A 21,792-nucleotide genomic window follows, 5' to 3' on the forward strand; every position below is an offset into this window, starting at 1 on the left:
ATGAAACATCCTAGGTCTGCCATGGGTATCAACTGTGTTGCCATAAACACGGTCCTTGGATGTTTTACTTGAACTGCTGTTAATAGGAGCACTATGGTTTGGTGGAGAAGCAGGGCAAAATGCAGACAGATGAAGGGAGCTGCCACAGTAACAACAAGAATTTGCCTGACGGTTGGTAAAAATGTTGCTGAAGAGGGTATTGTCACGTATGGACCAGTCGACACAAACATTGTTGCATCGTAGGTAGGCTGCTGCGCGCAGAGAAAACTGGCAATGGTACTCATAAAAGCCAGAACCTTGGAAACGAGAAGCCATGTCAATTAGGTCCCTTTCGTACATGTCTAACTCGACTCGTCTATGGGGAAAGGTATTACACATCACATGTTTGTAAGTGCCAAAGGCTTGGATGAACTCCCCGATGCTAAGTGTTCGGTTAAGTCTATGATCTGGCTTAGCCTCCTGAAAGCCACTGTCCCCTGAACCTCTGTAGTAAGGGATGAGGAGCGCCGCTAAATTTACATCCCTACCTGTTATGATACTGTTCCTAAGTGCCTGGGAAACGGTTTCCACTAGAGGCAGGGTGTGGGCAGCATATCCAAAAGTAGTCCTCGTGGCGGTAGTATCTGGCGTTTCCAACTGGGCGACGCTTCCTGCTGCCGCGCTGGGCGGGTTCCTTGCGAAGTTGTGGAAACGTGAGTAGGCAGTTGACAGTGAATACTCTCCAGTGTCGCGAGAGAAATCACGGAAGGTAGCAGGTGTGTTTACATCTGGGTAGTTCGGCCGATCTGAGGTAGAAAGTTCCCTGGCAAGCGGATTAGTAACCAGAGGCACAACAGAGTTCAATTTAGTTTCAAGTGAGTCCACTTTGTTTGTCAGCACCGTAACTGACTCGGCCAATGTTGATATAATAGCTGCCAAATTGTTATTACCATGGGGGCCGCCATCTTGGCTGACGTTACGCACGGAACTCTGGGATCGCGCACCTTGAGGAAGAATGGAGTGACGCGGAGTTGACCCAGTTTCCTCGGGAGATCCCCGCTTCTCCCGAAGCAGCTTGACCAAAGCAAACCTACGAACGTTACTTGCGAACGAGATCCCTTGTTCTAAACAGGCGGTTTTCAACCTAGCTAACGTCCAATTTTCCAAGAGTTCAGGATCGTACGGCGCTGCTCGGGTTTTATTACTTTTAGGCGCCATGATACGTGGTTCAACAAATACACACACTTCGATCCAATAAAGTTGTTCAGAGGTCCAAAACTACTGCTCGAATAAAGAAGCGTCAATATAAACACACCAACCGAAACACATAAACCGAAGTGCAGGGAAGTGCACAGAAATTCCAAGTAATCCTAGTTCCAACGATCAAGAACGTCCTTGACACAGTAATATCACGCGTGAAAATGACAACACAACACGTAGGCAACGTACGGAAACACTAGTTAGTCTGTCGTTGAAAACCAAGGCTTCCTAGAAAAAAAAATTGACGTCTGAAGGTAGAAGCTCTGCAAACAGTAACAGAAAATCCGTGTACTCCTTGAAAACCCCAACGAACACGAAACGTCCTTGACACAAAATCGCACGTGAAAAATGTCAACAAAAGCACGTGGTGAAACGCTACATAAACACGATAGTGAAGCGTAGTAAATCAAAGCTAAGTAGAATAAAAACTTAAACCTCGTAAGAAACTAGTGTTGTATATGTAAACTGGCGGAAAAGCGTTAAAAAACTGGGAGAAACAAAAACAGACAGTGCTGATACTGAGACTGCTTAAAATGGCTGAAGACAATATCAATAGGGCTATCCCTATAGGCTGAATGACCATTGGTCAACCAGGTCACGTGACAAACTGTACACCTTACCAAATAAGGTAGCGTAGATGATTAGTAAATATTGTGTACAAACAATTATTTAGGTAAACCCAAATAAACATAAAGACACAGTTCCAGAGTAACAAGGGAATGTACATTGGCTAGGTCTGAGAACAAATTCGTTCATTGCAGTGATTTTTCTCGACTTACAAACCACTTATGTAATTTTCAAAAAAGTAGACTCTATCAAAACAGTAATATATTCTTTATACTTTGTTTTATTTACTGTTGGCTGATTAGTTGAGGAGTACTTACAACATCTACAGGTATTCTAAGAGTTTGGTCCCGAAGTAAACGTGCCAAGTTGGTAATGGTTAAATGTATATCCGTTTGAGCTTCATTTAAAATCTGCATAACATCAATTTGATTTAGTTGTTTTTTCCTGAATCGGCCGAAGTATAATCACAATACAAACGATGAAGTGAAGCACCAATTGACAATGAAGCCTGTAGATGCAGAAAGCCATACAAAATAAACATTTAAATGTACCATCCGTACGTTTGGACTTAGCAAACATAGAAATACTATATATATGAAAAGGCTCTCAAACGGAAGCATGAATGAGTAAATAGAAAAAATGAATTTAGATAATACGCAATACATTAAGATATATTATAACATTATCATAAGCAAAACTGTTTCATGGTCAAATTTCGAGAAATTTTTGAAAAGTTTGTATCTGGTAAGGTTTTTCTTTATTTAGGTTTTGAGAAATTAGGAGGTCGTTATTAGGAGTACAATTTAGTCCTTATTCTCTTCTGTGTTGTTTTAAAAGGGGATGTCTAATGTTGTTATTATACCTTCTTGTTTGTTGAAGCTCTGGTGTGGTATCCACCTATACCTTTTCAATGGAAAGAGTTTAAGTGCACTCTTGTGATTTTATTCTGCCGATTTATGTGATCATGAATACATTGCACACTCAATGTTTCTGATTGATGAAAGTCGGTTAATCCTTCCCTACATATATAGTGTACCTTTTCCGATACAAATATCTTCGTTGCGATCTTTTATCGTTTGAATCCACCGACGATAACACAGGTTTTCAACATACATGTCCAGGTAGGGACGTTGATAATTTAAATATTTTATGATACCTAAGCATAATCGTCCCTAACATGGTAGGGTGCAGGCAGTATCAATCAGACTGCAACACTCCACGTATCTTATCATAATTTTATGTGATAGAACCACTTGAAATTCGTTTAAATCTGACCGCACGCTGGTTTGCAAAATATTTATTAGGCAAACAAATGGTGTAAATATTTTGGGAACGTCCTAATGTTATTCATACTACAATCTATAAAATTGAAAGAGCTATGGCGGAAATCTGCCCATATTTCCATAAGTTGGCATTTATGAAAACAGTACACGGTGGCACATCGGTCTCAGCTTCAGGGGAAATAGGCATAGCAACCTGCCATACATAGCTCTTTGGTTTTATTTCAGAAAATGCTTCATTTAATATCAATTACTTAGATGATACCTTAAAACATGTTTTAACATGGAAACGCTAATACATAATATTATCTATAAACCTTTAAACCTTGCTTTAACTCTCAAACAACTAACAATAGTACATAACATCTTATAATTGCATTATACACGTAACTTTTAGACGAAAAGATTTTGCCCAGATTAAATGAAATACAATGTATTCGATATATCATTTTCTCTGTTCAATATATAACTAAGACCACAATTTTACTATATGTTCCAATGCAATATTTTATTTCATAACGAATTCCCAATATTTGATAGCTTACTTTCCATCTAACCTGGTTAAGAGCATCATATTGGGAGTAAAATATCAAAATTTTAACATAGCATGTAAGCCTTTTTCTTGAGATAATCGTCTGCATGTGTCACCAATGTCAAATATAAACTTCCGGGTCAGGGGTAAACACAGGACTTTCCACTCAGCACTCTGCACCAAAATATGCACAATATAAAAATTGACACAAAACATGTTAGATTCGTTATCTTTAGAGTATTTCAACAGCAAACTTTTACACAAAAACCAAGTTCTGAGAGGCATAGTTTATTTTTACTAAAAAACCTATATTTCTAAGGGATTTCATTTGTGAATACTGAACCTGGAAGCATTTAATTGTGTACTCAGTCCTTGATACACACTATGGCAGTAAACTATCGAAACCAGTACAGGGAGTTTACCTATTGAATATTTGAGGAGATCTTTAAAAGGCCCAGTTTTTAAAAGATTCGTTATCTTTGTTATTTTGATTTACTATGTTTACTATTAGATAAGAGTGTTCATCGTGAGTTACGATATAAAGGATGTAACCTTAATCATTGGGGGCCTACATGTACTCTTTTTTCTCCTCGTTTCGATTGGGATTATCATGATGGGTACATTTGGCTAGCTTAAAAATCTATAGCACATGATTTCAACTTTCAATTGATTTTCTTAAGTGGAGGCAGTTTTTGAGGTGTTAGTCAATGTTCCAATAAATTATACAATGGTTTGACACAACCTATATGTACATATAATAGTCGAGCAGAGGGCCCCAATTTGCTTTTAATAAAAGCTGACCATCTCTGGATTTCCCTCGACACCTAGTAGGCTTCTAAGCATAAGGATACCCTGCCTCTGGATATCGATCACTTAAATGGGCAGCTGAACAATAGCTTGAAAACAGTTCATTAAACACGATATTAGTTATAACGATTGCAATTGTTACAGTATCTTTTCTCTCTTTAATGTTTTACGATCGGCGTGATACAATAATATCTTCATTATGTAATATGTATACATGTTAGTTTCACATTCTGATTTAATTGCAAACCATTTTTGTCGAATTAATGCATTTTACAAACAAATAAGTCAACAGATATAAAATAAATAATGAAAAAAAATAAAGAAAAATAGAATGAATAAATTAATAACCATTATATAATAAATAAAAATGGTTTGTTGCCATCTCTAAAATATATAAAGACATTTTGTTCTTTAAATAGTTAGGACAGATTTTCAGAAGCGATCGATTTAGAAACGTGGGAAAAAACAATATTGTACGTGTAATGTATACTGGCATAATCTACTGCTTGCTATGAGTATGCTGTCCCATATACACAGCTGCCTGTGGATAGCCTTCTTCAATTTGACCTCTCTGGCCAGACATTATTGCGCTAATCTGTAACTTAGCAACAGTAATATCAGGTCGTGATCTTTAGACAGAATCAAAATTTTACGTACATGTAGCTGAGCAACACACATATGTTAAACCGATTAGTGACAGATTGTATACATCTTGAACCGTCCTGGTTTGTTACCTATTTTATCAGTCTGTGTTTTAATATTCAATATCACAATGGATGTCAATACATGAGAAAGATTTTTGAAAATTTTGATATTTTTTCTGTAAGTGTAACTGAATCGATCAATTTCTAACATGAAGAGCTACGTAAAATAAGCAAAGGGAAATATATCACGAAAACAAGTATACAATCCGTAGACGAAACGAACCAAGAATAGATCGAATGTCAGGAATGATCTAAAGCAGCAAACAAATATCAGAGAAAAAATTCGACGAAGATCAGAACATACCTTCAATACCGCCGAAATGAAACTATGGTTGAGTAGTTCATTTGCAAATATGATGCATATATGAGGACATGTGCCTATGACTCTATGCTACGTACGAAGTACATTCAAAATCAACACAATCTATAGCAAACATGTACATACATTTCACCTCGCTGTTTACAGTTAAGCTGAAAGAGTGTAGCTCACACATTTAACTTAACGCCGACCTAGCTTATGTTCGTAATACGTAGATAGTGCAGCATCTTTGGGGTCGTTACCTCAAAGCCGTTGTAATATTGTTGTTTTTGCTTTAAATACATTGTTTTAGTATTATCGGTTGCCAAATGCTCTTGAAAAGCCGGATATATCCCAGTATGAAAATGAAAGTAATACAAATTGTGGTCAATCAAGTATTTGTAGTAAATGGGCAGTTAGATTTGCATACTATTTTGAATACTATTGTGTTTAGTATTTTCCTCTATTATGTATTCAAATTATTGCTAAAAGACTAATTGTAACTATTGAAAGAACTTAATTGTTTAAACTGTATAAAAACTTTCATCTCTCCTTTAATCTTCCTCTCTTCTTCATACATTTTCTTTTCACCTGTTTGTACGTATTATGTTCATCTTTTACAAATATTTCGTATCCATACCCGACTTCCCTTCATTCCTTTATCTCCTTAGTTGTCCCATCTCTCCTTCGAACCCCATATCATCCCTTATTCATACACTATAATTCGTTCATAGCCGATACCGTAGTCTCTTTTCCTCATCTCTACACCTCATTCCCAAAACCTCCTTCATGCTTCATTGACAATACCTCCGTCATGCCTTCATGTTTCCGTCATGCTGCATCTCTCTTTCTTGTCCTATCTCTTCATTCTACCATATCTTCCGCCAAACAAATATATCATTCACAACATATTTTCTCTTCATTGCGCTATCTCTGCCTCTACGGTTTGCTCAATCATTCCTTCCTTCCCGATCTCACAAGATCTCACAAATGTATTAATTAGTTTCGTTTTAAGATTATATAATTATAGATTGACATTCAAACTTGAAGTTGTTATCATCTAAATGAAGATTAATGGTTTTATTGTTCAAAATATCAAAAATAATCTATAAATGTTATACTGTAAACAAAAGTAATTTGTCAAACGATCACAACAGCATGTGACGGGACGCGGTGAAGATAAGAGATAATTACCAATTAAAGATTAATAATCAATGGATATTTTGACTTTTTCGTTTGTGTGGTCGTTTAAGTATTTTTATTTTATAGAAACAACTTTCCAAACCTTATCTTTTGTTAATTTATCGATTACCTATTTCCTAATTTAGTAATTGCATTTATCACTGCGTCATATTCACTGTATTGGAACATAGGACGGAATTGGTAGTATAAACCTAGCGGTCAATGTATCGAGATCTCTTGTAGATAATATAATTATAAACACAAGCGGAGATATTGGTTCACATTTTGGCTAACAACTGGAGGGTTACACCCTGAATGCGATTACACATGTCACATTTATGACGTCATGTTACTAACATGTATCTTCGATCTGGCATCTTTCAGTGTAACCTCATGATTTAGGACAACTACTTTGTTTTCCTGATCGGAAAAAAGATACATATATTTACCAGAGAAACGTATGGTCTTCTAGATATAATACGAACTCTTTGAAACTCAGGATAGCTTGTTTCTATTTCCATCTCATCAATTAGCTTAAAAGGACAACAAATGGCACCACGATCTCAATAAAACCAAATGCAATGTGCATGCATCATGATCAAACATACACAGAACAAGTGCATGCTTGTTCATATATTGTCTTATCAGCACACTCATGTTTAAATTAGAAACGCAGCTAATTTCAATATAACCAAAATAAATTAGTATGGTAGGACCCCATATACAAATGTTGTTAAACTAGATCATTAGATTATACCTAAAGGTGTAACGCAAGACGGCAACTATTTGAGCTTATCTAAACAGGACATTCATCTTCAGTTAACTTGTAAAATCAAAACGATTTCCTCACAAAATGAAAGAATGATAGCTAGTTGTATTTCCTTACATCTGGTTGAAACTGTTGAAGTACACTACACTAGCATTGTGTAAATCAGAAACAGAACCTTCACAGCACCAACACACAAGGATTGGACCGATACGAAAATGAAATGAAATAAACAGTTACATGCAAGTCATCGAAAAACAAGGGACCACCACAAACGACCACCAAATATCAAATTCCTAAATAGTTTTTTAACGTGTTAGTGTTTTTCATGAAATTGTACGAACACGGAGAGTAGCTTCATATTCCTACTCTCAGCAACTCACCCCATGTTTAAGATAGTTTACCGTTTGCGGTATTAAAGTGGACAGAACACTCAATGACAACGAAAAACAAGTTTATTTTTTAATAGATATATAACAATTTATATAACATATATTGAATTAATTGCTTACAGGAAACGTATACAAAAAAACAACGTTTTAATGGTACAAAATTAAACACATGAAGATTATACATATTTAACAAGATAAAGGAGTTTGATGTTAGATGAAATTGCACACATGATATACAAGATGCTCAATAAAAAAGAAAGGATTTTTTGCTTATTCAATAAAAAAGACTGCACTTATTTAATAAAATATAATTAGATCATGAAGAAATATAAATGAAAATGGTGCAATTATCCCTGCTAGTATTTAAATCATGAAAGTATTACTGGTCGGATTCACTTCTATATTAACTTTCCAAAATTTATTTTATCAATTACTGCCTTGGTTATATGAAAAAATGTCAATCTGTTTATATAATGAACTCATATACAAGTACCACTTGGTTGAAAATGATAATATTACATTCGCATCACCTAAAACTTCTATCCTTATTGGAAAATAAGCCGGCCCTAACAAGTCTGTGATTCCTTACAGTCAAATTCATCACAAACTTAAAAAAATAGTAGGCCAGTCGTAAAAAATGTCTTTGAATTTTTTATGTTTGAACCTGCTTAATAGTCTTTGAATTTTGAAAATAAGCCATATACTGCCTATTCGTTAATATCCTTCGAAAGTCAGACAGCATTGAAAAAAGACAAAAGAAAATATTTCTCACAGGATAATAAGTCGCGCCTTATCCGTAATTCAGGATATATGAACAATACACGATATCGATAAATATTGACTTTTTAGCCACGCATATATTAGAAACATATTAATGTTAAGAATGTATAACAATATATCGCTGAACTACCTTACTACTGAATTGAGAATACTTGGCTTTTTATAGTTTTAACATCCGTTCAAATATACCAGGTAATCAGTTCCATTAAATCAGCTTATCCAAGCGGCATCTCTTATTCTGGTTCTCCTGTCCAGCAGGCAAGACATATCCGATTCTACCATTTGAAAGATAGCTAGTAAGCCAGCCGTTCACAGACATTCCATTCTTTGCAGCGCTGCAGTGCCGTTCACATACATTTCATATATTGCAGTGCTGCAGTGGAACTTCCATTGGTAAGGTGACCGATGTCACACACCTGTTGTCCTCGTCTTTAGACCATCGTTTTTATATCACAGACAAAATTAATAAGCTTTATCGACAACTAATTAGCTAAATTGCTAACCTGTTAATTATAGTGTGTCTAAAATGTTCACACGCCTGACCACAGAAAATCATGAACAAACTTTTCTATGAGAATCCATCAATAATGTCGCAGGTTAATAAATTCGCAAAGCAATGTTATACTGTTAAATACCCGACAAAAGTCATCCACACATCTTAAACGAATCGTTCCTGGTACCTGTAATATAGAGAACAGCAAAATTAGTTTTTATCAAATTTTGAACGAATGATTTTATGCAGAATCGGATTTAGTGAACAGTTGTTCAATACCATTGCTATTGCTGCTTAACGCTAAATGCTACAACATGCTAAATCTATTTTATCAAGAACGATACACCAGAAGGTATTGCACTGCATAGTCATTTTTACTGCAATAAACATTTTACAGGTAAGATATATCATTCTTTACCATTATACAGTATATTTACTAAAAATAACAGCACACATACCCAAACATGTCGCTGTGTCGTGTTGACAACCTTGGGCGTCGGATATAAAGCTAAGGATTTAAACAAAATCATGACTGAATAATTATTCACATTATTTAACAGTTTAAGATACTCATGACATATTTGAGTCTCGCAATCAGAAAACACGCAGTTTATTGAAATTGTGTAATTCAATATACACGAATGTCACAAATGACATTACCCAAGGTTGAATAAAGTCACTCATATGTTACAATTTGCTCAATTTAGGTTGGTTGAATTATCATTGTCCATATATATATATATATGTTTATACAGCAAAACTTAATACGTGTACTCTATTCATTAATTTGCATATAAGGAATTACTTAAATGTTTTAAAATAAGATTTTGTTACGCATATGAAATCATCCTTCCATTGAAAGTAGTATATGTCATTAAAAACAAATTCAAGAATAGTCCAAGATTCTCAAGGTAAAATACGACTGCATCAGTTATAATCGCGAAGAATAGTTCCAATCAAGAGTCTTCCTATCTATATAGAAGATGAAGCAACCAAAAGAAGTTTTTCTAGCTGAGAGTAACGTAAATGCAATGTAAATATTTCATATTACACCTGCAATTCTGTCAAAGGTATTGCAACATGGGATTTTGTTGAAAGATTTGTTTTGAAAGGTTTAAAACAAATATATCACAATAGTGACAGTAGCACCTTAAAAAGTCCTAATTCGAAAAACACAGAATATATTAATTTTCTTTGCATGACTCTGAGCATAACATTTGTTTCATATACATGTATCTGTTAATCATATGAAACTTTTTTTTTTTTTTTTTTTTTTTTAAATTTACCAAATTACAACTACACCATCTGATCAACGTGTAGGTAGGTGTATTTCATGTTAGACTGACCTGATTTTCTGTGTCTAATAATCTGTACGAGTCACCGGGTTCAACGTATTTGGGTCTTCTATGCTCATGTGCCGCTGAAGTGTGGTAGTCACGTGGCGGGTTCGATATTTCTATTGGCAAATACATCCGAGACTTTTAAAAAAACAGTAAGAGACCGTTCTTAATTCATTTTACTCTAGTAGATGATGTGTTCTGTCAATTTTAGGTACGTATGGTTAAAAATATTCAAAACAATGTTGTGTAATATGATAATTACCTTATAATCGTAAGATTAAGTATGATTTTGAATTAATATTTATCAACTGTCTATCGTTTTTATTTTATATTTTTTTATTTATAACTTCAGAAAACATTATTATGACAACGAACTTAAACTTTTGTTAAAAAAATGTGCATTACTTTTCAAAATTATCAATTGAAACACAAATACAAAGAGTGTTAAACATTTTTTTGTATTTGTATTTTAAAAAACTATTGTGAAATTCCGTCTACAGAAAAAAGAGTACTGTGTCCTCTGAATCGGACGAAATCGACCGATAACGACAATTTCAGGAGCTGAGGACACTTTGGGGAAAATGAAAAAACAATAATAACTTACAACAGCGAACTTAAAAAATAATTCAATAATTTAAAATAGGTTATAAAAACACTATTAAAAATAGTGTAAAAGTACGCTATTTGTATTTTAATAAACTATTGTGAAAATCGCAAATCTGTTCAGTGAGGTCTTTGACTTTACCGGTACAACTGGTTGGTCGCTGATTCTTTCCCAGCCGTTATAGTAGGCTGCCGGGCGTTCATTTTCGGAACTCCACACCATGTGTTCCCGTCTTGGTGGTCCCCGGTCCCCGGTCCCAATATTGTACGCCCTATTGGCCCTCAAGTTCTCCATTCTTGTTGGCATACTGATTTCACTGCCATAATCTCGATTATGTCTGTAGAAAAACGTCAACACGATCAAATATATTCAAGCTTTACCGGGTTATCTCCCCTTTGAGTATCATCAGAGTGTTTGATAGCAAAACAGTCTTAAAAAATAGCGTTTGAGTAATGAAAATAAATTTTAATGATTCATTTTGTTAATTCATTTCAACAGCAAATTGTATGCATACCTTTAAAGAAAAGCTAAAAGAAACGGATTTAATACAAACGAGAATTTATATTTAATTATAGATATATTACACGAATACTTTGAGTATAGGTGCTCATTCGTTTAATTTCATTTCATTTAATTTCATTTCATTTATAACTACACTCGATAATTTATGATATACACTTTAAAAAAATCAAGGGGTCAGAACATACATTCAATGTATAACAATCAGAAGTTTTCACTAACGTTTTTTCTCCGGGTTAATTCTTTTTTTCAGTGCGTACATTACACGTTAACATCATGAACATAGATGCGTACGGATTACACTATTTTAATTGCATTGATAAGCGTAAAGTTTACTTTCAATTCAAAAATCCATATTTCAAATACAAACGACCACTTTTTACAATCCTGAAAGTAACAATGTTAATTTACGTTTCAAATTCCTTGACGTCTGTCCGATGGAATACTACTTGCCTTGTACTACTATGGGTTTTCTTTGTTGTCCTTCTTTTCTTGCATACACATACGATGACGACTACGATGACGATGATAACTGCTCCTCCTAACCCTGCGGTAACTACCAGAATGTTTGTGAGGTCACTAGACTTTAAGCAGCTATCACTGTAATGCTCGAATACGGTGTCTGGGAGGCATCTGTAATACAAAGTTGAACCATGAAGCGGTACACCATACGCTCGTCACAGATTAGTTTGGCAGTTGTAATGATTGAAATGTAAAAAATATTTGGTTGGTTGGTTGATTGTATAGGGTTTAATGTTCTATCACCAGCTAATGTCATTCAAGGACGTACTTCCATGTGAGTTGTGTGTGTGTGCTGGAGGCAAGGTTCATTGGTGTATTAGCCTCCTTGTGATAGCGCGGATCTGATGCAGACTTTAAAGTGCTATCTCACTGAGTTACTATGCCGAAGGCACCCAGCACAGAATTTCGTCCGGTCTCACCATACTGACAATGGATGAATCAGTTGTTGCAATAACCCTTAATGCTTAAAGTTAAGCAGGAAATAACAACTACCATTTTTAAGGAATTTGGTATGACCTAGCCTGGGGACAGAACCCATTACCTTCCTCACCTAGAAGAACGCTCTGCGTTAAAGCCAAAAGTGAGGTATTGCTAAGTGAGGCGCTAAGAAAAAATTGGAGGTGATTAGTTTAAAGAAGAAAGATATCAACTGTTGGAATTGAAAGAGTGAACTACAACATAATTGAATGTATATACCCTTGATTTAATAAAATCACAAGGATAAACACCATACATTACGGCCGGATATAACGAAAGTTTTTATCAAAGTTATGTGTTTATGGTAATTATTCTTGTGTTTAAGTGAATCGGTTAGTAAACACCCCAGATATAAAGCGGATATCGTAATTCAGGGGACATAACTCGAAAGTCATAACGGTCAAATAACAATGAAAATTTAAATTAAAATGTATAGGACTTTAAATTTAAGATTCCTTACTTTGTTTTTTTAGCGATAAATCTTTATGATATTAGCGATTTCTGCCACTTTATCCACATCACTTGAATGCAAAATACATGGTGATAAAATATCGTATTTAGTATATAAAATATGTATATACATATACAAAGAATTGATACAAAATTAAAAACACTTTTTAACGTCAAAATTTGTGGAACAACAAGGATGGAAAAGAAAAAAAAATCATTTAGTTTCAAAGAAAACTGATATTAGTCTACACAATTATTTTTTTTATAAATAAATGTATTAAATCAAATTAACTTTAATTCATATTAATTTGTTTCTGTCGATATATTGAAAATTAAAAGAAATGTGCAATTTGGAAAAAAGTTGTATTGCTAATTGTTTTGAAGAAGAACCTTCTAAAATATTCATCGAAGCCACTGTAGATAAATTCTTGTTAGTGCATTTGAGTTGTCTTTCTTTGAAAACTAAATACAGTTTAAAAGACAGTTTTCAGTTGCTTATATTTTGTTTCCATTAGTACATTGTATACATGTCTGTGATAGTCATAGACATTTTCAACAGTTTTCTGTTGATATGAATACAAAATTGCGGCTACTTCATAAGGGGGCGGAAACCGATGACGCAAGGATACAGATGATTTAAGAAAGGACAATAATTTGTGCGATATTTATAAAGGTTATTGTATTCTTTTCAAATGGAAGTAAATGCTCTATATCATTTTATCGCAATGCCATCGTATTATAAGGTCTTTATGTGTTACTGTTTTGAATTTGTGAGCTTGTGAACTTATTCAACCGACTGTATCAGTCATTAATTCAGTCGATTCGCTGCTTTTTCAGACGTCACAGGAAACCATAATCAAATTCAATAAAATTACTTTCTGAAACTACCATCAACCTGTGACAGAACAGTTTCTCACGACGTAATGCGACGTCTGCAATTTATAGCGTTTTTACTAGTTATGCATAGAAGTATACGTTTAATTTCAACATCAATTATTTGTTTGGATTCTTCTTTAAATTCGGCGATTTTGATTAAAAAATCCACACCAGACGTACGAAGAAATGAACCATCTTTTTGAAAATTTAGTTTGTAGATGTAGATGCAGAAGCTAAACAGGGTTACATCTCACAGCACAACATGGCCGTGTCTTTCGTTCAGCACTCAACACTTCATATTTAAACAGAATGAAAAATCCGTGTCTAATGTGTTCCGGTATATATTATGTAAAATACAGCTAAAGGGGATAGGTGCCTCGAAAACCCTCTATAACAGTCATGCATGAAGTTCGGCGAGATATACAGTAGCTTTGTCATTGAAATCAACAAGCAGACCGACGTTACTTACATGCACCTTGTGTTCCCTGACGGATGAAGTAAGCAAAGTCCGTAGTCACCACATAAATCGTACGTGCATTTCGAATTACAGATGAAAGGGTAATTTGATTTATCACCTTCTTTGCAAATTTGGTATTCATTGCAGTTATCTTGTAAATCACAAATCCTTGAGTTTTTCGCTGAAAACAACGAATCAAATGAGTTATAGTGGATATTTTTCAATTAATAATTAAATATATATATATATATATAAATGTAAACATGAAACATGCAGTAATGCTGTTGTTAGTAGTCAGTGTTAGTCAATGCAATGTTTTCTTTTGTGAAATCAGATATCCTATGCTTCAAAGAGAGAAAACAATAAACTACACTACCATCAATAATTCTTCAAAAATTCAACTCAGATCATCACCGAACAACGCTATATCTATATACATAAAATGTTTTACGAAAGTTATGATCAAATATATTTCACTTATGCATTAATGTTATAAAAGATAATACATTATTCATTACTGTTCTTACTTACCTTTTTCTAAATCTATCTGCCATTTTGTGTTTGTCTTTGACTGATCAATGCCAACTGTTTTGTAACCAGGCAGGCTCACTTTCTCTTTTGCCCATTTATTATGTTTGACGGATTGCAGGATTGAGTCTTTCGACTTACCGGCAGCAAATCTAAGTCTATAGTTACATTCGACGCTACCGTTCCTACAACGTGGAATAATACAGGATGTTGTCGCTTTATTGACATAACTTCATAATAATACAATATATAAATAGCATGTCTGGTACTTTTACGGCAGGTACATGAACTCTATTCGCAACTTAATACAAAAATTAACTCAGCATTTGATATAGTGTCATGTAATGGTAACTAAACTGAACCACAAACAAAACCGTCAGAACATCGTGGGATCTTACAAAATACAACAATGTGAAAACCGTATTTAATTTATACAAAACATAGTTGTGTTCAAGAATCAGAATAAAGAAAATAAAGTTGTTGTTGAAATGATTATTTTCACAACATTTCAATTAAAATTGCATTTACCGTCCAAAACTATATACATTAAAACCTCGTTATACTGCCACATTGCAGAGAAATAGTGTCGATTTAATGGGGCTTTGGGCTGAACTGAGGGAAATGTATAAATATTTTTTAAGAAAATGGGGCATAGCAAGGGGACCTCTAATATGTTTGAAAAAAAGGTGGAACGAGGGACATTAGATCAGGGATTTTCCTGGTAACATCATCTCGCAATCAGATTAAAATTATGACGCTGACGAAAAGTGTAGGAAGCGATAGGAAGTAGAAATCTTATTGAGGAGTTAAATACTCACGTAAATCCGATGATAGTCACCCTCTCAAACCCATCTGTGCCATTGTACTTGGTATAAATCTGAAGAAACAGAACACATAGAACATATGTTAACACTCAGCACAATCCGAAGGCTAAATTATGTTTAGAACAATCATCTAGAAGACGGAACTTAAATGAAATAATGGGGGGATGTAAGTAATGTAAGGAAAACAATCTGTAACCAACGTTGTTCGTTTTTAGCCGCGGTCACATATCTTACGGTCACACGTAGTTATAAACGTACTTTGAACTTCAAGAAACCCATGATTTAGCCGTGGTTAGGCAAAAATTGTTAAACATGTTCAAAATACTATTTCTACGGTGAATTTAGATGCCAGGACCCTACTGTCACCGTAGTATGAACATAGTTGACCCTATTTGGCCGTAATTGACCCTACTTGACTATAGTGTTTATCGTAGTTGACCGTTGTATCATGGCACTATGGTTAACACTAGGGTCAAGTAGGGTCAAATAGGGACAACTGCTAGAGTTGGACTACGTTTGAAGTACGTTAATAGTACTGTGACTAGGGTCAAGTGGGGCTAAATAGGGTTAAGGGTTGAACTATGTTGAACTACGTCTAACTACGTTTAATACGTTTTACTAAGATCGCCTACGGTCTACAATTTGTACCACAGTCAACTTCGGTCATCCCCCACTACGGTCAACTACGTGCGTGACCGTAAGATGTGACCGCGGCATTAGCACGGCGTTCAGAAAACTGCGACATAACTGATCACTCACATTCAACCAGGTACATGTTGTAAACATAAGTCAAAGATGGTATATGTGGGATAATGAGACAGATACTGGATAAGAAATGCTAGTCAACAGTCTGTTATTATCAGGGATAAAGTTATCAAATGAAAAAAAAACTTCGCGAGAACCCCTCTAGAAATTGTACCGACAATGTTGTCTACCAAAATAACTCGTCGCAGACAAAAATAGTATAAGAAATACATATAAAAAATAGATACATATAAAACAAAATAAAAATATAAACAATTTCATATTATGTAAATATTATTTGCAGAGCGATATATTAAAACGGTTTAATAGGAAATTAGTTTCTCCTTTCTCTTCATGCTTTGTCCCTTTGTTCTATTTTCCATTTTCAATTTTTTCTCGTCTACTGAAAAGCCGCAAGGCCGTTATAGCGGACGTAAAACCATCAAATAATAAATAATAATAAAAGACTTGAAGGTGGTGTAGCTGTAGGTAATCGACCAATGTTGACCGCATTCGTTTATCGCGGTCCAAACGGTTGAACCGGTTGGGCCGGAGTCGTTCGTTGTTTAATAAGGTCAGACTTAGTAATCTGATGCTGCTTTCAGGCGAGCTCTGACAAACCCTTGCAAGGGCTGCATAAACATTTGCAGGTCCGCCAGTGTTTATACCCGAAAACGTTACATTTAAAAACAGACAAACTGGTTGAACAGGATACGCGAACGGGGCTATGTCACAGACAGTGAGCCAGCGATACCTCCAATAAGTGGAAGCGTAAAAGTATTTGTCAATTTTCTACTTTTTTATATATATATATATATTTGTAAGTAGTATATTATAATATATTTAATATACTTCTTCACTCACCATGTTACGGAATGACTCGCTATAAGTTTGATAAAGAGCAGACGATTTGTCCTTCAAGTCTTCGGGAAACACAATATCAACAACGACCGTCAACTTTACTGCAATGATTATTTGTTCTGAAATATAAAGTAATCAAGAAATAATCAGTTCCTATTATTTCATAAATAATTCAATTATGCTCATACCATGTGACCAGTTGAATGAAACTGAAAACCCATTGAATAGGTTGGTCTCTGTTGACTTTGCAATTATAATTTGGCACGATTTAAGCTTGCAAAACGACACCATAAATTAAATGTTTATGACAATGGTGTTTTAATACAAATGTACTTCGCGCGATAAAGATAATCTGCGATTTAAGAGGCAACAATATAGGCAAATCATGTATGTATAATGTAGTGAAAATTGAAAAAATGCTTCTTTCATGGATCAAAACGTCCCTTTGTGATTAAGTAATCCCCATTTTGGTACACCTCAACTACATTTCTCAGGCGACAACAACTTTTTTCAACTTATATTAAACTCTCTTGTTGGCCTAAAAGTTGGCGTGCGGGGGTCTTTATGTGGGAGGAAACCGGTGTACCCGGAGAAAACCCACGTGATCAGGCAGGTGACCCCAGCCCTTTACACGTCTGATCGAACCCCGGGCGCCTTGGTGAAAAGCAAATGAGCCATTCACTGTGTACCCAACCACCAAATTGATTTAGAATACATATTCGCATGATACAAACTATTTATTTCACAGAAGCTACTTTTGCGTTCAAATTTCATTTTGTTTAAATGAAAACAATCAACAATCTTCCCTGTTTCGTAACCTATCTTTTCGCACATGTGACGTCACGCTATCATAGATCTTTCGGAGCGTAATCGATAAGTTTGTACTGGTGAGCTTTGCATTGATCGCATGTATATATCACAATTATTGATAAAATAACATTTTAATTCATTAGAAAAAAATGTAAAGGAATAACTATCATACTCATATTAAAATATAGGAAAATGGCACTACAATATTTATTTAATTGAGGGCAGTTGAGGTATAAACGTTAACATTTCTAACTCTTACCTGCTGAAATAACAGAGCTACCAGGAGTAAGTGTGGTTGGTTTGATAGCAAAAGGCGTAGTTGTAGTAGGTATGGTCGTTGTAAGTGTCGTTGTTGTAGGTGTGGTTACAGTAGGTGTTGTTGTATTAGGTGCGGTTGTAGTTGGTGTGGTTGTAGTAGGTGTGGTTGTAGTAGGTGTTGTAGTAGTTGTGGTTATAGTAGGTGTTGTAGTAGGTGTTGTTGTAGTAGGTGTGGTTGTAGTTAGTGTTGTAGTGGGTGTGGTTGTAGTAGGTGTTGTAGTGGGTGTGGTTGTAGTAGGTTTGGTTGTAGTCGGTGTTGTTGTAGTGGGTGTGGTTGTAGTAGGTATGGTTGTAGTAGGTGTGGTTGCAGTAGGTGTGGTTGTAGTAGGTTTGGTTGTAGTAGTTGTTGTTGTACTAGGTGTGGTTGTAGCAGGTGTCGTTGTAGTAGGTGTTTTAGTGAATGTGCTTGTACTAGGTGTTGTAGTAGGTGTGGTTGTAGTAGGTGTTGTTGTAGTAGGTGTTGTTGTAGTAGGTGTTGTTGTAGTAGGTGTGGTTGTAGTAGGTGTTGTTGTAGTAGGTGTGTTTGTACTATGTGTTGTAGTAGGTTTTGTTGTAGTCGATGTTGTTGTAGTTGGTGTAAGTGTAGTAGGGGTGGATGTAATAGGTATTATTGTAATCGGAGTAGTTGTAGTAGGTGTGGTTGTAGTAGGTTTGGTTGTAGTCGGTGTTGTTGAAGTGGGTGTGGTTGTAGTAGGTATGGTTGTAGTAGGTGTGGTTGCAGTAGGTGTGATTGTAGTAGGTTTGGTTGTAATAGTTGTTGTTGTAGTAGGTGTGGTTGTACTAGGTGTGGTTGTAGTAGTTGTGGTTGTAGCAGGTGTCGTTGTAGTAGGTGTTTTAGTGAGTGTTGTTGTACTAGGTGTTGTAGTAGGTGTGGTTGTAGTAGGTGTTGTAGTAGGTGTTGTAGTAGGTGTTGTAGTAGGTGTGGTTGTAGTAGGTGTGGTTGTAGTAGGTGCGGTTGTACTAGGTGTTGTAGTAGGTGTTGTAGTGGGTGTGGTTGTAGTAGGTGTTGTACTAGGTGTGGTTATAGTAGGTGTTGTAATAGATGTTGTAGTAGGTGTGGTTGTACTAGGTGTTGTAGTAGGTGTTGTAGTAGGCGTGATTGTAGTAGGTGTGGTTGTAGTAGGTGTTGTAGTAGGTGTTGTAGTAGGTGTGGTTGTAGTAGGTGTGGTTGTAGTAGGTGCGGTTGTACTAGGTGTTGTAGTAGGTGTTGTAGTAGGTGTGATTGTAGTAGGTGTGGTTGTAGTAGGTGTTGTAGTAGGTGTGGTTGTAGTAGGTGTGGTTGTACTATGTGTTGTAGTAGGTGTGGTTGTACTAGATGTTGTAGTAGGTGTGGTTGTACTAGGTGTTGTAGTAGGTTTGGTTGTACTAACTGTTGTTGTAGGTGTGGTTGTACTAGGTGTTGTTGTAGTAGGCGTGGTTGTACTCTGTGTTGTAGTAGGTGTGGTTGTAGTCGGTGTTTTTGTAGTAGGTGTGGTTGTAGTCGGTATTGTTGGAGTAGGTGTGGTGGTATTAGGTATTGTAGTTGGTGTGGTTGTAGTAGGTGTTGAAGTAGGTGTGGTTGTAGTAGGTGTTGTTGCCGTAGGTGTTGTAGTAGATATGGTTGAAGTCGGTATTGTTGTAGTAGGTGTGGTTGTACTAGGAGTTGAAGTAGGTGTTGTAGTAGGTGTGCTTGCAGTCGGTGTGGTTGTAGTAAGTGTGGTTTTAGTCGGTGTTGTTGTAGTAGGTGTGGGTGTAGTCGGTGTTGTTGTAGTAGGTGTGGTTGTCCTAGGTGTTGTAGTAGGTGTGGTTGTACCAGGTGTTGTTGTAGATGTGGTTGTACTAGGTGTTGTAGTAGCTGTGGTTGTATAAGGTGTTGTAGTAGGTGTTGTTGTACTAGGTGTTGTAGTAGGTGTTGTAGTAGTAGTTGTAGTGGGTGTGGTTGTAGTAGGTGTGGTTGTAATAGATGTGGTTGTACTAGGTTTTGTAGTATGTGTTCTAGTCGATGTGGTTGTAGTCGGTGTGGTTGTAGCAGGTGTGGTTTTTGTGGTTGTAGTAGGTGTTGTTGTTTTAGGTGTTGTTGTAGTCGGTGTGGTTGTAGTAGGTGTGGTTGTAGTAGGTGTGTTTGTAGTAGGTGTTGTAGTAGGTGTGGTTGTAGTAGATGTGGTTTTAGTCGATGTGGTTTTAGTAAGTATTAATGTAGTCGAAGTTGTTGTAGTAGGTGAGGTTGTAGTAGGTGTGGTTGTAGTAGGTGTGGTTGTACTAGGTGTGGTTGTAGTAAGTCTGGTTGTACTAGGTGTTGTAGTAGATGTTGTAGTAGGTGTTGTAGTCGGTGTTGTTGTAGTAGGTGTGGTTGTAGTGGGTGTGGTTGTAGTAGGTGTGGTTGTACTAGGTGTTGTAGTAGGTGTGGTTGTAGTCGATGTGGTTGTAGTAGGTGCTGTAGTTGTGGTTTTAGTAGGTATGGTTGTAGTCGGTGTGGTTGTAGTTGGTGTGGTTGTAGTCGGTGTGGTTTTAGTCGGTGTGGTTGTAGTATGTGTGGTTGTAGTATGTGTGGTTGTAGTAGGTGTGGTTGTACTAGGTGTTGTAGTAGGAGTGGTTGTAGTAGGTGTTGTTGTAGGTGTTGTTGTAATCGGTGTGGTTGTAGTGGGTGTGGTTGTAGTAGGCGTGGTTGTACTAGGTGTTGTAGTAGGTGTGGTTGTAGTCGATGTGGTTGTAGTAGGTGCTGTAGTTGTGGTTTTAGTAGGTATGGTTGTAGTCGGTGTGGTTGTAGTTGGTGTGGTTGTAGTCGGTGTGGTTGTAGTCGGTGTTGTTGTAGTAGGTGTTGTTGTACTAGGTGTTGTTTTAGGTGTTGTTGTAGGTGTTGTTGTACTAGGTGTTTTAGTAGGTGTAGTTGTAGGCTGTTTTGTCCTAGTAGGTGTGGTTGTAGTCAATGATGTTGTAGTAGGTGTGGTTGTAGTAGGTGTTGTAGTAGGTGTGGTTGTAGTAGGTGTGGTTGCAGTAGGTGTGATTGTAGTAGGTTTGGTTGTAGTAGTTGTTGTTGTAGTAGGTGTGGTTGTACTAGGTGTGGTTGTAGTAGGTGTGGTTGTAGCAGTTGTCGTTGTAGTAGGTGTTTTAGTGAGTGTGGTTGTACTAGGTGTTGTAGTAGGTGTGGTTGTAGTAGGTGTTGTAGTAGGTGTTGTAGTAGGTGTGGTTGTACTAGGTGTTGTAGTAGGTGTTGTTGTGGGTGTGGTTGTAGTAGGTGTTGTACTAGGTGTGGTTATAGTAGGTGTTGTAGTAGGTGTTGTAGTAGGTGTGGTTGTACTTGGTGTTGTAGTAGGTGTTGTAGTAGGTGTTGTAGTGGGTGTGGTTGTAGTAAGTGTGGTTGTAGTAGGTGTGGTTGTAGTAGTTGCGGTAGTACTAGGTGTTGTAGTTGTTGTTGTAGTCGGTGGAGTTGTAGTCGGTGTGGT

At 36.1% G+C, this 21,792-nt stretch overlaps 2 protein-coding genes across 2 annotated transcripts; both read right to left on the minus strand.

Annotated features, from left to right (window-relative positions):
• Positions 1 to 7,938: 7,938 nt before the first annotated feature.
• Positions 7,939 to 18,437, minus strand: LOC110461102 (interphotoreceptor matrix proteoglycan 2-like). The gene is made up of 10 exons (XM_021514388.1): positions 18,312 to 18,437; positions 17,246 to 17,361; positions 15,632 to 15,690; positions 14,817 to 14,998; positions 14,298 to 14,466; positions 11,957 to 12,136; positions 11,126 to 11,321; positions 10,387 to 10,518; positions 9,499 to 9,548; positions 7,939 to 9,227 (listed from the first exon to the last, which is right to left on the minus strand). The coding sequence occupies exons 2-10, from the start codon at positions 17,246 to 17,248 to the stop codon at positions 9,206 to 9,208; spliced, it is 993 nt and encodes a 330-aa protein (XP_021370063.1). The 5' UTR covers positions 17,249 to 17,361; positions 18,312 to 18,437; the 3' UTR covers positions 7,939 to 9,205.
• A 433-nt stretch (positions 18,438 to 18,870) lies between these two features.
• On the minus strand, positions 18,871 to 21,501 carry LOC110461092 (mucin-2-like; the record flags this gene model as incomplete). The annotated part of the gene is made up of 2 exons (XM_021514378.1): positions 18,871 to 19,309; positions 20,546 to 21,501. Coding segments are annotated over 2 exons (1,395 nt in total), but the record flags the coding sequence as incomplete, so codon positions are not given.
• Positions 21,502 to 21,792: the final 291 nt, after the last annotated feature.

This window comes from Mizuhopecten yessoensis, unplaced genomic scaffold (assembly GCF_002113885.1).
Source record: "Mizuhopecten yessoensis strain PY_sf001 unplaced genomic scaffold, ASM211388v2 scaffold10565, whole genome shotgun sequence".
In the NCBI taxonomy this organism is placed as follows: domain Eukaryota; kingdom Metazoa; phylum Mollusca; class Bivalvia; order Pectinida; family Pectinidae; genus Mizuhopecten; species Mizuhopecten yessoensis.

What these genes read in the sequence shown, in the direction of transcription:
- LOC110461102 (XM_021514388.1), bottom strand. An exon ending in GCAGATAGATTTAGAAAAAG is followed by an intron (nt 14,467 to 14,816) that starts GTAAGTAAGAAC and finishes CGTTGTTTTCAG; the next exon opens with CGAAAAACTCAAGGATTTGT. An exon ending in TATTAGACACAGAAAATCAG is followed by an intron (nt 9,549 to 10,386) that starts GTCAGTCTAACA and finishes TTAAATCCTTAG; the next exon opens with CTTTATATCCGACGCCCAAG.